Consider the following 18,904-nt stretch of genomic DNA (forward strand, 5'->3'; position numbering starts at 1 on the left):
AAATGAGGTACTTTAAAGAGGTACTTTAAAGTAACCTCTCTCTGCCGAAATTTTGCGTGAAATGACCAAAATGCCCCTGGGGACTAAAACGACTTAAAATGACTCAGATGCAATTTTAAAATGATTTTTTTAACAGAGAACTAAAGCAAGAAGTTATACAAGCAAATTAATAGACTCAGAGACAATTTTAAGAGATTTAACAGGACTTTAACACATGAAAAGACTAAAACGCCCCTAGGGGCTAAACTGACTTAAAATGACTTCAAATGCAATTTTTTGAAATGGATTTTGACATAGGATTGAAATAAGGACTTATTCAAACCAGTTGAAAAGACTCAAACAATTTTTCAAAGATTGAAAGGAATTTTAACATAGGAAATGACTAAAATGCCCTTTTTCATGAATTTTGCAAATAATATTGAAATAATATGCAGAGAAAAATGCAATTAATCAGAGACAAATTCAAAGGACTTGAAATGCAAGGAAAGAAGAATTGAGCTAGTATTTTTAGGTCCAAAATTAGGGTATAACAGCTGCCCCTATTTAAGTTTCTTTGTCCGGAGAGTCAAGAGACGAGGTCTTTGACTTGACGGGACGAAGATACTTAAATATTAACATTTGCACTGTTTTTGGACATAAAAATACGCTCTTAGATTTTCAAAACATGAATGCCATGCAACATTTTGATTATGAATGCAAGACAAGCAACTGGAGTCTAACAGGGCATGTCATATCACTGGGGATTTAGGTAGACATTGACAGGGTAGACAAACCAGGGGACAAATGATAGGTACAAGCTGTTCTTTGGATCGAACCTGCCACTTGACCGAGAGATACAAACAAGAGATGGGTACAAGCTGTTCTTTGGATCGAACCTGCATTTGACCAAGGAAATACAAACAAAAGATAGGTACAAGCTGTTCTTTGGATCGAACCTGCCACTTGACCAATTAAAACAAACACCTTGCATGCGAAATTTTATACAGTTTGATGAAAAACATTTAAAAACTTTGCAAAAATTCAAACCATATCAAAACTGATAATCACATGGATTTCTCCTTATTTTACATTTCAAAACTGAGAAACAACAGATTATGCATGAGAAATCAATCATATTCCAATCGAAAGACAGCAAAAAAAAAAATCGAAATACATACAAATTGAAACACATACTAACCCGTATTCGATTTGTGGAGATAATTAACATTGAGATATTTCTGACCAGAAGTTTAATGGGAGAAATGAAAGAAATTTTTGGTTGAGGTTTTGAGATGAAAGAAGCGCGCAGGAGGGAGAGAGAAGAGGATAGATGATAGCTTTGTTTTGGTTGGAAAGGGTGAGAGAAAAAAGGAATCTGTTTTTGAATTAAAGTGATGACAATTTTTTGAATTAAAGTGGTTATGTCATCTATTTGTACTTGCAGTAATGAAATAGATGCTTTCCCTGATATATTTTCGTGCTTGTACCATATCTACCCTTTATTTAATTGAATCAACAATGTAATGAAAAGGGCAGAAAAGACACATTGTGGTAATAAACTCAGGAGCCTCCCATTTCAAAATTTGTTACCATCTTACCCTTCAACAAAGTGAAAAAACTGTGCAGTCAAAAAATTAGTGCCAAGGACAGTTGTGAAATTTTGATAGGCATTTGTTTTCTCATATAGTTAATAGATATATATATATATATATATATGCTTCTTACGTCAATTTCTATTGCACCATCACTTACCAATACTTGGAAAATTTTCAGCAAAATACACAACACTTCCCCTTCTTCATTCTGTTCATATAACTCATTCTTCTCCAACTCATTCTTCTACTATTTTTTATTATAACTCATTCTTCTCCAACTCATTCTTCTACTATTTTTTATTATCTATCAACTTATATATTTTCTATGGTATTTCCTATGGTATATTCAAATTATTTATGGAATATATGCATTTTTTTTTTGTGACAAAATGGAATATATGCATGTTGTTGAATATATGTTTTTTTGGTAGATTTATTGATTATGTGTGCAGTTATAGTTATACTAGCTAGAATGACAAAAAAAAATGTATGGTCCAACACTAAGTTTATAGTATATAATCCATTTTTTTTAATTTAGAATTGATATCTATTCTAAAAAAAATAGCATTTTTTATAATTATTGTAGAAAACTCTTTATTTACTAAAACAGTTTATTTAAAACGTTTTTTTTTTAATTTAGGGAAAATCGTTTTTTTAATTTGTGTAGTAAAAAAACTGATTTTTTGTTACAAGTAAAACTGTTTGTTAAATTAAATCAGTTTTTAAAAATTATTATTTTTATAAATCTTAAAACTGTTTTTTAAATAAAAACACTTCATAAAAAAATAATATATTTAAAAAGGTTTATTGTTGGAAAACAGTTTTTTTTAAACTATGTTAAAATTAATTTTTATGAAAAAAAAAAATATACTATAATAATGCCTACTGTTGGAAAAGAAGGGACTTAAAAACAGTGTAGTACAAAATATTTTAAAACAGTTTTTTTAAAACATTTTTTTTTTGAATGCCTATTTATTTTTTATTTTAAAAACTGCTTTTTAAATAAAAATACTTCATAAAAAATATTCTAAAAAGGTATATTGTTGGAAAACAGTTTATTAAAATAGTGTATTCATAATCAGTTTTTTTTAAAATTAAAATGATGTTAAAATTATTTTTATATTAAAAAAAATCTGTTTTTTAATAAATTAAAATCTGCTTTTATGCTAAAACAATCTATAAAAAACTGTTTTTTAATTAATTTAAACACATTTTATTAATTAAAATTATTTTTAAAATATTTAATTAATTAATAAAAAATACGTTTTTATAAATAAAACATTTTTAAAAAAAAAATAAAATGGACGTTTGCCAGGGGTTAAACCCCTCGCATGTCCCTGGTATTTTTCGAATTGACTTGATTCAGTCAGTCAGAGTCAGTCAGAGTCAGAGTCAGTCAGTCAGAGTCAGTCTGGTTGCAGAATAAAGTGAGGGAAAATACCAGGGCTTATGTCAGGGAAAATGCCAGGGCTTTTACCAGGGATTAAGGCCCTCGTTTTTTTCCCAGGGGTGGGATCCCTGGCAAAAAATTTCCGATGAGCGGTTTTGTGATGGCTTATGCCCCTGGGAAATTCCCTGACAAACGTCCAGTTTGCCAGGGATTCCGCCCTTTTGACAGGGATTCCGCCCCTGGGAAATTGTAATGTTTCTTGTAGTGCTTGCATTACCAACCGAACATTCTTCACGAAAATTCATACATACTAAATTTTCCATGTTTCGTGATTAACAATTAACTTCCATGACGCTTCTCTGATTCCCACCGGTTGGTTTAACGAATACTATAACCCGTTAGAGCAATTGAGACTTCAATTCATGCTTATCACTTGAATACTTACTTCTTGAACTATTCTCAAAATTTTCCATGTTGCAAACACTATCACCACCTTACTCTTGTCTTGTAAATTCAAAACTCATGATATTTTATCTTATGCTCATAATACTTAACTTGGGGGTAAACCTTACGTTCTTGCTGATTGCATTTACCGTACATATCACACTTGAACTTGTTTCCGAGGAACTCGAATTCCTTTAACAACTCCTCTAACACTTGAACATATCTTTCTTAAACCTCTAGCCTGGTACCTTCGTATATTCGCATACTACATTTTGCTTAATCATACCAATGCTTGCTCGTTGATTTTTCTTTTAAAGAAAACTACGTAAATTAGCACACAGGTCATTGACGTTGATAATTTTCTACTTTATAAATATATTAAATTTTGGCCCCGGCCGTTGCTCTAAATTCATAGAACGAGTTGATAACACATGCGTGTCACCAAATCTAGACTCTAATAAGTCTAGCCCGCTCTACGAATGTAGTAGCAAACCGGTTCCTAGAAAATCTCGTGAATTTTCAAAAAGTCAACTTCAATCACCCATATACGTAATTTTTATTTTTTTTTAAATCCTTTAAACTTTATAGTTCAACTTCATAATGAGCCTTAGCAAGTCAATTAAGCAAAACATAGGTTTGAGAGATACGTCATAATTCCACATAATCCGCGAACCTTGTGATTCCTCATAACTTTGCACCGCTTTAACTTCCAAAGCTACCTTAAACCGTATCGATTTCATTGATGGTTGCCCATGTCCTTTCCTTAGAAATCTTAGGATATGATATGCATTCGTTACTTGATGTCATAAAAGATTTTTCATCTCATAAAAGATTATGGTGAAGACATCTCCCCAATAGTCATTGCAAACCATAGGAACAAACTAGTAAATTTTATAAAAACGGAAAGTTTCATCCCAGGCTTGCTATTGGTGAGCTTCTCCAACTCTATTTTTCAGAAAACATTTATTGCATAAAATTCTTTTCTCAAGTATACAATGCACATCATTCATTCCTATCATCATGAACTATTCTATAACATATGCATGGCAACATCAACCTTTTCCAATCCAATTCTTGGCACGTTGGAAATCAATGCCTCACTCCTGATAACATAAAACTTTCACTTGAGTCCTTAACTTCCTCTACTACGAATAACTTACCTCGTTACATTGCCACTTATGCAACTTTCCGAGCATTCATGTTCTTAACTTCATTCCCATATTGCTATTCCTGAGAACCTGCTGACTCTGTCATCATATGCCGACTACTCACTATCTTGTAGCCTTGTTCTGACATTCCAGAATATCATAACCCGTTCCAACAACAACTCTTACCGAATCTTTCGGTCATGATTAGATATATATATATATATATATATATATATATATATATATATATATATCCAACTTCTTCGCTTACGGGTACATTAAGTATCACTATCATCTTACCCGACCTTGTCGGAACGTTCCTTCTTAACATTCCTTGCATTCCCGGAGGATTCACACTTCTACTTGATTAGTTCACCGGCCACCTTTTGGCACGATCAAACTACTTCATCATATACTTCGTTCCTCCTGGGTCCTATTCAGCTCTCAGGCATCTATTCTAATCGTCGAATGTTAAATTGAGTTGATCAGGCTCAACTAACAACAACAATTAGAACATCTACCCGGAACCCAATGGTCCCACTACCTTAGTTGTAATTTAATGACCCAAGGCACGGTCTGAATCGACCTGCTCTGATACCAATTGGAACACCCATGCCAGACGTATCTAGAAAATCTAGCACGTGTGTTAATATTAGTACTGGATACATTAAAGTTTACAACATAAACTACATACGAATGAATATTTATACAAGACATAGCGTTCGAACATAAATAACATAAACGTCTCAACCATACATATATAATTCATCCTTAAAGTCCAAAGCATCCTGCAGCGACACGAACGCACACTTGTTGAAATATCCATCCGACTTCAAGCTTGCAAATCCAACCTGTTTATCTGAAACAAATAAGGATTGGGATGAGACATAATGTCTCAGTGAGTTCCCCTAATCCTAGGCTATAGGCAACCTCAAGGGGAAACCTACGGTCACCACGTGTCTACATTACAACCTGACGGTTGATTATACGTGTGTGAGGACTTGCATTCTTAGACGGTAGTGCATACTAGAGCCGTCATAATCTTATCTTAACTTGTTATAGGCTTCACTTCCTATATGTGTCATGGCGGTCGAGGGGAACCTAAAACCGCATTGCCAAGAATACACTCTATGTATCAAGGCCTAAACATAACATAATCATGGCACGATTCTAAACCGGACGATTAGGGAAACCTAAGATCGTCACCGGTATCATATTCTTCACCGGTTCTCGACGACTATGTCGAGGCTCTAGTTATCCCCTTACTTAATTCATCACTACCCCATCATGCTTAAACTTTCTTGAGCCATCCTTGTAATACATGCTAAGATTGCCATGATTTCTGATTCAAGGATCAGTGGATGTTGTGTGCAATTTTCAATAATTTCTATAGGACGAAAGTGCCGAAAACCCAAATTCCAAGTCGTTTATAAGTTCTAAGATTTGGTAAAACCATATTTGTTCCAGTAGAAAAATAAGTGAAAACAGTCAAAGAATACTTCGAAACGATCGCTACGGATCCCCACACGACTGCCCCCAAGCACCCGAACGCAAGACAACGCGGACGTTGTCCTGTCTGGGGCGCCTGACGCCAGAGGGAGGGCGCCTAGCGCTGGCTCTCTGACTTGTGGGCGCCTAGCGCCCTTGTTCAGGAGCAGCGCTGCGAATTTTGTGTTTTCGGTGTTTTCGGCTACAGGTTTTCGCCATTTTTGACCCAAAACTCGTCCAATTGGACCCTGTAATGCACCAATACATCCAGCAACATGTATAGCTTCATTTAAACATATCTCATGGCAATTTTATCATATAAACAACAAGAATTTATTTGGGGTACTAAAGATTCATAAAAGCTAAACTAACATAAAACATAATTTCTTCATAAGATTAAACAACTCAAAGGTAGGTAATCTATCTATGGAACTCACCTAGTAAATTTCTTGTAGCATCATCAAGTCCCAAGCTCAAACAACCAAAACCCTAGACCGAATAGGATGGTGCGGTCTCTCACTACTCCACCTCTCTAGACCGAATCCAGTGCCATATACACATGACCTTTTAATATCAGATAAGGTCATGGTGTTCCTCCTGCTCGCCCTCGTGCCGAGCTCGTGATTAGTCGGCCTACTATCGCGTGCTTCTCCCTCACGGATTGGGTTTTTTTATGACGGTACAATTAGATTGGAAAATGTTTCCAAATTATAAATGATTTCTACATGAAAAATGAGAGAATTCAAAAAAGACCCTGCACACAATTTGAATCGAAAGAAGAACATCATACAATAGAAAAAAAGATACGAGCGTGGAAATAAAAAATGGTAAAGAAAGATTCTTAAGCCAATAATTTCTTTCTTATACACTTGATAGTAAATATAATATGGGAAATTGAAACGCCTATTTGCATTGCAATGACTTCATAATATTCAACTTGGTAATAAAATCCTAAATTCTAATAATTGTACTTATAACTCTCTTGGGTAAAACCTTTAAACTTGGGAAAGAAAAATTAACTAATTACTTTTTCGGCCAATCGGAATAAAGTTTTTCGTATAAATTTTCAAGTCACAATCAAAATATTCCCCTTTAACACCGAAATCTTCAATTGTTTGAGTATTTAAATCAAAACAAGCTAGTTCATCGTCATTTTTAGTGAAGAATAGATCATCCTTCTTTCCTACTCCAATAGGACGCCTAACACTATGTCAAGGTCCGACTATGAAGAGTTTAGTCCATGATTCTCTAACACCAAGTTCACCCAAAACATATATGTGAAAAGAAGTTGTCTTTGCATGCTTTGCGATCATAACAACAAACCCATTTAACACCACCAAGTGTAAGTATCTCCTCCCCCACACCACCCATTCATCATGATCTCTATCTTGCATATCCAAGGGTAACTGTGTAGTTAAGAACATCTCATTGCTCAAGTTAAAAGAAACCATGTATCTATTATCTACATCATCTGTATACGCCCACCAATGGCACAATCCATTCAAGTAAGCCTTACGACCTGTACCTGAGAGGGAAGAGAGGAGGGGGAGAAGATATTTTCTCAAACTAAGAGAGAGAAAAGAATAAGAATTATGAGATAATTCTTGCCCCAAAATCAAATAAATATCTTCTGCCGTGCAATTACCTTTTTACCCTTGCCTCAAACGTGCTAAAACAACGACTCTGATACTTTTCCCGTGTTATGCTGACATGTTATAAAATATTTTCCATTAACTAACATTTCCATGAATTTGAGTCCTCTGATATATTTAACAGGTAAAATTTCCATTAGCAGACGAGCAGGATGTTACAGACCTATTTTGCCGGGACCAATACTATATTTTAGCCTAAATTCATTCCAAATTCTCTTTTTGTTTAGGGATATTAATGACATATTAATGACTCTTAAACTTCTTTATCATGATTATCCTTAATAAAAGAAAAAAAATATTGAGAACGGTAAGTATTAAGTATGCAAATACGTGAAACAATCAATATTTGATAGAAATGGTGCATAAAATTGCTTGCAAATGGATACTATTTATTTAAAAAGGATGGATGACAAAATTAGAAATATTATTTAATAGTCGCCTCAAAAGAAAATTATTTCTAATTGACAAATTAAAGGAGACAAAAAGGAAGATATTGACTGTCAAATAAATGAGAGAAAATTCGTTCAAAAGATAAAATAAATGAGAGAAAATAGCAAATAAATGATTGTATTTTGTTTGGTACAGAAAAATAAAAACAATATGGCATTTTATAATAGGAGATAACCATTATTGATGATAATTTCGTGAAAAAATGTAAATTTATACACAACTATTAATATATTCGAATTTTCTCACAACAGTAAAATTTCTAATAAAATAAATGCGATCATCACTCAGTTATCTCTCGTCTTGTATATGGACAAAAAGGGTTAAAGAATAGGTTGAGTGCTATTTATTATACATTAAATTCAAATGTCTCATTATCTCAGTGCTACTTGTAACGCTCTCATTAACCGAAGTGTACAAAAAGCATGTTTGAAAATCAATAGAAAACATGGGTCAAACTAAGTCAAGCCCAATACAAAAGTAAGTCCAACACAAAACCCTAGTATCCATTATCTTCCTACAAAACCCTAATATCCATCCATTATGTAACAGCAGCCGTCAACTCATTTTCAATTCTTTCCGGCAAACCTCCCGCAAACCTCCAAACTATCACCATCACTCAAGGTAATCCAAGTTTTATTCTTCTATTCTTTTTCCTTGAATGTGTGCATTCTTAGGGTTCATATAAAATAAATTTAATGAATCTCTATTTTCAAAGAGATTTTTTCATATGTGACCTCTTACGGAGTAGACCTAATACAATTTTTACATATTTAACATTTTTTCCGTCTATGAATGTCGCATTTTTCATTTTTACTTATAAAATTTAATGAAAAATAATTTTATTATCTACAGACCTACGGTTTGGGATTTAATAGCTTAACTTTAAACCGGCTTTAACTCCATATTAACTATTAGCTCATAGTGTTGTTGTTATTTAGATCTGACTAGTTTTTTTTGGGTTTTCTATCAATTTCATCTTGCAATTTTTTTGTTGTTGTTATTTTATTATCTAGATCTGACGATAAGATACCACATTGCAATTCTGATTGTGTTTTCTGGCCATCAATTTCATCTTTCACTTATTTTTTATTTTATTTTTTTTATTATCTAGATATGACGTGTTTTTTGGGTTTTCTATCAATTTCATCTTGTACTTTTTTTTGGTTGATTTTTTTATATTTTATTTTTTACATCTGACAATAAGATCATTAAGAATGTGATTGTGTTTTCTGGGTTTTCCACAAATTTCAGCTTAACGATTTTGTTTGTTTTTTATTTTTATTTTATTTTGTAGATGACTAAAAGAAAACACGATCACGAATGGACCAATGCGGAAGAACAACTCTTCCGAGATCTCTATGAAGAGCATCATGGCAATCTTGATGCGATTGCTGAGCACGATGATATGCCGAAGGTTTCCAGAGACGCTTTGAGGTTGAAGTATTCTGAGATGACTGAGAGAGATGCTCTTCAACAACAAATGGCCCAGCTCCAAGAAGACGGTATTAACGAGTTCCATGCAAAAACCATGCAACAAGCCAAACGCCAAGTAGAAGACTTTGTCAAATATCAACAGGGCCAATCTTCTATCCAGGCACAAGGCAATCCCCTGATCCAAGCTTTCCAGGCCCAAGGCAATCCCCAGACCCATCTCCAGGCACAAGGCATTCCCCAGGCCCAAGCTCATCCCCATGGCCATCTCCAGGCCCAAGGCATTCTCCAGGCCCAAGGCAATCCCCAGACCCATCTCCAGGCACAAGGCATTCCCCAGGCCCAAGCTCATCCCCATGGCCATCTCCAGGCCCAAGGCATTCTCCAGGCCCAAGGCAATCCCCAGACCCATCTCCAGGCACAAGGCATTCCCCAGGCCCAAGCTCATCCCCATGGCCATCTCCAGGCCCAAGGCATTCTCCAGGCCCAAGGCAATCCCCAGACCCATCTCCAGGCTCAAGGCATTCCCCAGGCCCAAGCTCAGGCCCAAGGCATTCTCCAGGCCCAAGGCAATCCCCAGACCCATCTCCAGGCACAAGGCATTCCCCAGGCCCAAGGTCATCCCCATGGCCATCTCCAGGCCCAAGGCATTCTCCAGGCCCAAGGCAATCCCCAGGCCCAGGGCAATCTCCAGGGCCATCCCCAGGTCCAAGCCCAGAATCACAATCAGTTATTGGTGAGTAGTTTATTTATTTCGAAGTCAATATAATCCCAAAGTAACTTGTATTTATTTTTTCTTTCTATCCTTATATATATTTTTTTTTTTTAGCAAAATATTCATAATTTTGTCGTTGGGAATGCACCTTCTCTTGCAAATGGAATTTTTGGGTTAATTCCTAATCATGGCTTTGTTGAAACTGCTGAATTTTCGGACTATTGGTTTGAAAGAGGCTTCAATGGTGGTGAAAGACCAACTCAGGCTCTTTTCCAAGCTTTCTTCGGAGCATTTGGGTTAAATGTTGAACATCTTGAACCTGCGCTTGCAGCAGCTATGGATGCTTACAACCGCGGGGATGGTAACTAAGGTGGTGGATGGAGGGACCAGTAGCTTTGGATGGCTATCTTTTGAGTGTAATAAGTTCTAAATTTACTAGTAGCATGAAAGTTTTAATTAGCGGGTTTAATTATCTGACTATGTGGCATTGATGATATTTTAATGACATTATTTGACCTCGAAATACCTTGTCTTAACATGTGTGGTTTGAAAATAACTTTGTCTGAATCCTCCTATCTTTAGTGAAAGATGTTCTAATACTTCAGTGTTCGTCTAAAAGTTAAGTTCAGTCCGACTAAAAATTGTTTTAGTCACAATTTGTCTTTAATTAAAGCTTATTAACCACTTAAGCGCGAGCATGTGGCTTGGCAACACTATAACTAACATCTATGGCTGCTGCTAATTTAACCGACATTATATGATAAACAAATGAAGAAAATAGAAGCCACCCGCCCTATCAATAACTCAAATATCAAGTCCACATCAAATTATATAGTATCACACTTAAGTTATCCTCAGTCAACTAACCACTTATTCTATTTTATAGTTTTAGCTTCCGTGCTGTGTATGTATGGTCTTGCAAAAGCAAATTTGCAAGGACTTTTCTAAGGGGTGTTTATACATGAAAAAGAATAAGAATAGTTGCTTTCAGGGGGAAATAACAATTTTAGAGTATTTGAAAATTGCAGGAATGGTTTTGAAAGATATGCCTTATAATTTGACTTTTTGAGTATATAATTGTTCCATTTTTTTTTGACAGAGAGTATAATTATTTCATATTAACACTTCTATGTTAGGTGAATTCTAAGTAGACCATCTTTATTTTGAATAGTGATCTGCCGCGGGTCGGTACTTAAAATTGTCAGAAATTCTAACAACCGCTGACTGTTCATAAATAAAAACCTACGACTTTTCTCATATTTAAGTCTAAGACAATGATTTGATTGACGTCGATTCAATACGAACTTCATATCTATTTTTTGTGTTTTAATCAAATTAGTATCAATTAAATCATTATTTCAATCATAAAATTGAGAAAAATCACCAACATCTACTACCAAGAAACGACGCCTATCGTTGTGAAATTTTAAAAGTTTTTAGGTATTAATTTATGGTAGACCATTTAAAGTGCCTATTATCTCGAAGACATTGTCTCCCTGGTTGTATTGCTGGTTCTGCCAAATATTCAGCCACCTTGGAGAGTGGAGAGAACAAAATCTATGTGAATAGTTAGTGAATGATTCATAACATATAATGTAGTTGTTGGAGGATAAAGAAACATCTTAGTGTACAAAAAGAAAATACATTAAAAAATATACCAAGCACTTAAACCAGACAAAATCTTCCCAGATCAACCCACTATTAATTATGAGGATCAAAACCAAGCTAAAAGCTTGAGACCACACTTCAACTACACCCTGATTAAAATAATTCCAGCCTATTTCAACTGTCATGCCCAAACAAAGGTAGAAATCCAAATTGAAACAGCAAATGTCAAAAGTCAAGCTCAGATCACACCAAACCAACACCAACACAACAAAAAACATGTAACCAAAACAAAGCTAAGTGAATCAACAACACACCAATCAATCCACTAAATCATAAGGAAACCCATGTGATTTCAGTAGTTCTAAGCAAATGCAATGGTTATTCGTCTACGGTTGCCAATGTGATGAGTGGAAATGGAAACTTGGTATGCAGATTGTATCTAGATACAAAAGAGATAGGAGAGACTGTGAACAAATCTCTAACCTTGCCAAAAGATTGGGGTTTACAGGTAAAAGACACTTAGTTTTGTATGTCATGGAATAAGAAAACAATGTCTATTTGCTTGAATTATCTTCACTTTGATCGGCTTTTAAATGAATCTTTGTTTGTTCTCGTCAATCATCGATTGCTATTGTATTTTATCTTAAAGCACTATGAGCTGTTTGGGAAAGTATGTAGTTGTTGCAAGCAAGGTGCCTCTTTCTAACTACCGACCAGATTTGGATGACAAACGTCCGCAAAGAGCGGTAATAACCGGGGTCGCACCAGTGGGGTAGGAACCAGTGGGGTAGGACATTTCAACTAATAGTCTAGTACTGAGATAGGTGTCATCCTAGAAAAATAATCCTACTCCATTCCATTATCATAGGTGGTGATTCCACTAAGTTTGCAAAGAAGGATCGAGGGTTTGGTGCAGGAGTACCTTGATCGACTACAATTAAACTCTGAAAATGACTTTTGGGTTACACACAAGTTACAGAAGGAATAGCCAAAATGCAAAGCACAGAACAAACACTATCAACTTCTACTTGAGAGACACGCAACCTAGCTCTGTCTTGTTTTTGGTCATATGAAACTGCTCTCTGTTTCATGCATTTCCTTATATGGTTACAATGGTCCCCCCAACCTTTTTTTTATATTTTATTTTATTTTATTTTTCCTTGTGTTATTCCTTTGGTCCCAAGGAAATGGGGATCTCATAGTATGAAATTCTTGTATTATTTAGCTTAAAAATCAAATTTGAGTTCTCCCCAATAATTTGTTTTTTGGTTAAGCTCGTTAAACATTTAGCTCAATTATTGGGTTAACTTCTTTTTATTTTAGTAATAATGATTTCACCATTCAAATTGATATTATTTAGTTTATTATTTTGCAAATATTTCAGTTCAAACAAGTGCTAATACTTTCAAATTAATCAAATAATTAGACCTAAATAGTTAATGAGTTTTCCTTAAGACGAATCGTTTAGATGAATTCGAGTTCGATAACTAGTATAAACAATCATATATCGGATTTTACTTAGCTGACCTTCAAATTAGTAAAGTCTCTTCCCTTATAAATCGGAGGGTACATCAAAAACTGAATATGTAATTTAAGAAAAACAAGTAGAAATGAAAATATCGCTGGTAAGTAATGAAAAACAATTTTTGATATACATTAATTTGATTTTTTTTTTTTTTTTTTGCATTTTTGGTCCTACTATTTTCTAAAATTTTGTAAATCGATTCCTATATTTCAAATTTCAACCGAATGTTTTTTAAATTTATATTTTGGATCAACTTTCATTTACATATTTATACTTTTATCTCAAAACTTTCAGACTTAATAAAAGTTGTCCAACAAAATTTAAGAATGGAGATTTTTGTTACTTTATCCCAAAATAATTAACACAAAACTAAATAGAATTAAAAAGAAATTCAATTGAAAACATTTAAATTGTTTAGAAAAAGCTAATTTGTCTAGTCCTTCAAAAAAAAAAAAAAAAAGAAGCTAATTTGTCTAGAATTTTTAACTCCATCCAAACACACCCACAAGGAAAACAAGGCAGCAATATGCATCAACAGCCATGCATAAAGGAATTGTTTTGTATATCGAATAAATTACTTTTGAAGTACAGAATGTAAGATAATTTATAGACTGTAATTTCTAAATTTTGCATTACAATTTAGTTTAAAACTTTAAATGAGGCCCTGCATTTCAGAAACTTGTGCATGATGCTTGAAAACTCAAATTCAATCTTTTAAAGTCTAGTATCCATTCACCACTCTAAAATTTCCTTAACTTGATTGACTGCAATCAAATCACTTGTACAAGCCGGACTAATTTACCTCGAACATATAAGTAAACAAAAAGAGAGATCAAAATCAAACATGGTTACAGAGATATGGTATGAAGAATATACTAAGGTTAAAGCAGATATGTTTTATTCATTATTGTACTTGTTCTTTGTACAGCAGTAGAGACCCCTCCTGCAATGGCGACGACAAAGAGGTGCTCTTTGGTTGATGGTGACGTCTCCAGCATTGAGCCGGCGAGTGAGGTGTTGTTCTCCTACGTACCCTTTTAAGGAGTCATAGCTTACATAGTTCTCTTTAGACATTGTGAGGATGAAGAAATGAATGAATGAGGGAGGCATGAAGCCTCTTATTTATAGTGTGGGGGAGTTAGTTCGGAATAATAGGATGGTGCGGTCTCTCACTACTCCACCTCTCTAGACCGAATCCAGTGCCATATACACATGACCTTTTAATATCAGATAAGGTCATGGTGTTCCTCCTGCTCGCCCTCGTGCCGAGCTCGTGATTAGTCGGCCTACTATCGCGTGCTTCTCCCTCACGGATTGGGTTTTTTTATGACGGTACAATTAGATTGGAAAATGTTTCCAAATTATAAATGATTTCTACATGAAAAATGAGAGAATTCAAAAAAGACCCTGCACACAATTTGAATCGAAAGAAGAACATCATACAATAGAAAAAAAGATACGAGCGTGGAAATAAAAAATGGTAAAGAAAGATTCTTAAGCCAATAATTTCTTTCTTATACACTTGATAGTAAATATAATATGGGAAATTGAAACGCCTATTTGCATTGCAATGACTTCATAATATTCAACTTGGTAATAAAATCCTAAATTCTAATAATTGTACTTATAACTCTCTTGGGTAAAACCTTTAAACTTGGGAAAGAAAAATTAACTAATTACTTTTTCGGCCAATCGGAATAAAGTTTTTCGTATAAATTTTCAAGTCACAATCAAAATATTCCCCTTTAACACCGAAATCTTCAATTGTTTGAGTATTTAAATCAAAACAAGCTAGTTCATCGTCATTTTTAGTGAAGAATAGATCATCCTTCTTTCCTACTCCAATAGGACGCCTAACACTATGTCAAGGTCCGACTATGAAGAGTTTAGTCCATGATTCTCTAACACCAAGTTCACCCAAAACATATATGTGAAAAGAAGTTGTCTTTGCATGCTTTGCGATCATAGCAACAAACCCATTTAACACCACCAAGTGTAAGTATCTCCTCCCCCACACCACCCATTCATCATGATCTCTATCTTGCATATCCAAGGGTAACTGTGTAGTTAAGAACAACTCATTGCTCAAGTTAAAAGAAACCATGTATCTATTATCTACATCATCTGTATACGCCCACCAATGGCACAATCCATTCAAGTAAGCCTTACGACCTGTACCTGAGAGGGAAGAGAGGAGGGGGAGAAGATATTTTCTCAAACTAAGAGAGAGAAAAGAATAAGAATTATGAGATAATTCTTGCCCCAAAATCAAATAAATATCTTCTGCCGTGCAATTACCTTTTTACCCTTGCCTCAAACGTGCTAAAACAACGACTCTGATACTTTTCCCGTGTTATGCTGACATGTTATAAAATATTTTCCATTAACTAACATTTCCATGAATTTGAGTCCTCTGATATATTTAACAGGTAAAATTTCCATTAGCAGACGAGCAGGATGTTACAGACCTATTTTGCCGGGACCAATACTATATTTTAGCCTAAATTCATTCCAAATTCTCTTTTTGTTTAGGGATATTAATGACATATTAATGACTCTTAAACTTCTTTATCATGATTATCCTTAATAAAAGAAAAAAAATATTGAGAACGGTAAGTATTAAGTATGCAAATACGTGAAACAATCAATATTTGATAGAAATGGTGCATAAAATTGCTTGCAAATGGATACTATTTATTTAAAAAGGATGGATGACAAAATTAGAAATATTATTTAATAGTCGCCTCAAAAGAAAATTATTTCTAATTGACAAATTAAAGGAGACAAAAAGGAAGATATTGACTGTCAAATAAATGAGAGAAAATTCGTTCAAAAGATAAAATAAATGAGAGAAAATAGCAAATAAATGATTGTATTTTGTTTGGTACAGAAAAATAAAAACAATATGGCATTTTATAATAGGAGATAACCATTATTGATGATAATTTCGTGAAAAAATGTAAATTTATACACAACTATTAATATATTCGAATTTTTCATGTGCATGTAATATATAAAATATAATATTTACAAATGATGGAAAAAAGGTGTATTCACAATCCACAACACTAAAATTTCTAATAAAATAAATGCGATCATCACTCAGTTATCTCTCGTCTTGTATATGGACAAAAAGGGTTAAAGAATAGGTTGAGTGCTATTTATTATACACTAAATTCAAATGTCTCATTATCTCAGTGCTTCTTGTAACGCTCCATAATGTGAGCGTCCTTTCTCATAAGCGGCTGTAACGCTCCATAATGTGAGCGTCCTTTCTCATAAGCGGCTTTCGTTGAGGGACCATTTCAATTCATTTCGTCTCCCCATCTGAAATAGAAAACAATAAAAGATATAAAAATAAAACTTTTACATGTAATCTGATAAAAGAAAATAAAAGTGAAGACAACAACATATATACTAATGAGAATGAGAGATTGTCAATTTTCAATCACATACAAACCAAAAACTAACATCATAAACAATAAAAATTGAATTAATTTTTGGAATAAGAACCATGGAAAGTAATTCTAAAGTAAGAAAATAGATAACAATGCATCAAACAAAGAAAATAGGGGTTTAGAAAAGACTTTCGAAAATTTGTATTGTATTTTAAAAGTGATGTGAAAAATGTGTGTATCATAAGCAATATTTATAGATAAAGCTATTCATAATTGAGACAAAGCTATCAATAATATAAAAATAAAAAATATGATGTAATAAAACCAAAACGATGCAATATGATTGGCTCAACAACATAATAATGACACATGTTAAAATAGCATTGGATGAAAAATAATAATTGACGTGTTTAGGCACTACAAAGCTGAGGCATTCACATTTTTCAGTTACAAATGTTTTTAAGTGTCAATTAAAGCAAAATCCTTTATTATTTTCTTACTGTGGTAATAAAGTTGGATTTATTTTGTTGATTTAGCATGATTCTTCCATTATGTTGTTGATTTATTCACTAATAGTGTTCTATAACCGGGTTGACCAAATAAAATTAAAGCAAAATCCTTTATTACGTTTTTTGTAAAAATAAAAAACTACATGATACAATAGAAAAATAAAAAATAAGATGCATTATGATGCATTCACAAACACATTAACCACACATGTTAAACTGTCATTGGATTGAAAATTAAGATTTACACGTTAAAAACATCGTCTAAAATAATTTCCCTTTTTAATTTCTTAGTAACATCGACTAACCAGAATAAATTAAAATATGATGCAAATATATATAAACATGTAGTATGATTGGATTAATATATAAAATTGACACATGTTACATTATAACTGGTTTAAATAATAAAAGATGATAATCTCATAAAATTGGATAGGTTAATATAATATGTAAAATTATAGTTAAAAAAAGTAGTTCTTCAAAAAAAAAAGGTACGCCAAATTGATAAAAAAAACCTTTTTTTTTCAACCTCTACAGTTAAATACTCCTTAGAATTTTAGCATATTATATTTTGGTGTGTATATGAAATAAAACATTAAATGCACATGTCAACATTTTGGTGCGTATATTCCTTAAAAAAAACATTTTGGTGTGTATATGAAATAAAACATTAAATGCACCTTTCAATACAAATTTGTCATGTGTACTATCAAAATAAAATAAGGGAAATGTTTATAATAGAGATCCCCACAAGTGAACTTTGATACAAGAATACAACTTGTTCGAAACTAAATCATCAAGGTTGAAGAGTAAACTTTCAACCAAATGATTCTAGACTAACCGACAACTCCAATACAACTTAATACTATCGATGTATTTATAGCATTCATCTAGAGGTAATGTGTGTAAGCATTTTGTTTAAAATATAAAAAAATGTACATAAGTATTTGAAAACGACCCTTCCATAGAAAATCATGCAATCCATCTGACCTGAGCTTATCAACCTCACATAAAACTGGACCTAAATGTTGGAGGTTGGAACATTAGAAATAAAATCAATTGCCTGGACGTACACGTCAATTGTAATGGTTCAATACTTATGTTTTTATTTGTTTGATTTAGAATTATCGTAACTATACTCCTTTTTTTTTTTTTTTTTTTAGGGAAATAACTATACTCCTTTTATTTACTGACTTTTGAAGTAGATTAAATCTAATATAAAGTGACAAATTTCATTATAATATAAAACAAAATTAACCAGCCCACCTTTTGCAAATAAAAACTCCAAAGCTCACTTTCTATATACACTATTTTGGGTTATATGATTATTAGGCTCATAGGGAAAAAAATCAATATTTAAAATGACTACAAGTTTTATTTTTTTTGAAGTAAAATCATAATGACTACAAGTTAAAGTCGATATAATTAACCGAAGTGTACAAAAAGCATGTTTGAAAATCAATAGAAAACATGGGTCAAACTAAGTCAAGCCCAATACAAAAGTAAGTCCAACACAAAACCCTAGTATCCATTATCTTCCTACAAAACCCTAATATCCATCCATTATGTAAC

The 18,904-nt window shown here is 33.3% G+C and overlaps 1 protein-coding gene across 1 annotated transcript; it reads left to right on the forward strand.

The window, feature by feature from the left end:
- Positions 1 to 8,693: 8,693 nt before the first annotated feature.
- Positions 8,694 to 10,815, forward strand: LOC146938818 (uncharacterized). The gene is made up of 3 exons (XM_085752720.1): positions 8,694 to 8,767; positions 9,441 to 10,313; positions 10,407 to 10,815. The coding sequence occupies exons 2-3, from the start codon at positions 9,441 to 9,443 to the stop codon at positions 10,659 to 10,661; spliced, it is 1,128 nt and encodes a 375-aa protein (XP_085608846.1). The 5' UTR covers positions 8,694 to 8,767; the 3' UTR covers positions 10,662 to 10,815.
- The last annotated feature ends 8,089 nt before the right edge of the window (positions 10,816 to 18,904 follow it).

The sequence above is a fragment of the Medicago sativa genome, chromosome 3 (genome assembly GCF_051527215.1).
Source record: "Medicago sativa cultivar Bolivia chromosome 3, Bolivia_mono, whole genome shotgun sequence".
Lineage (NCBI taxonomy): Eukaryota > Viridiplantae > Streptophyta > Magnoliopsida > Fabales > Fabaceae > Medicago > Medicago sativa.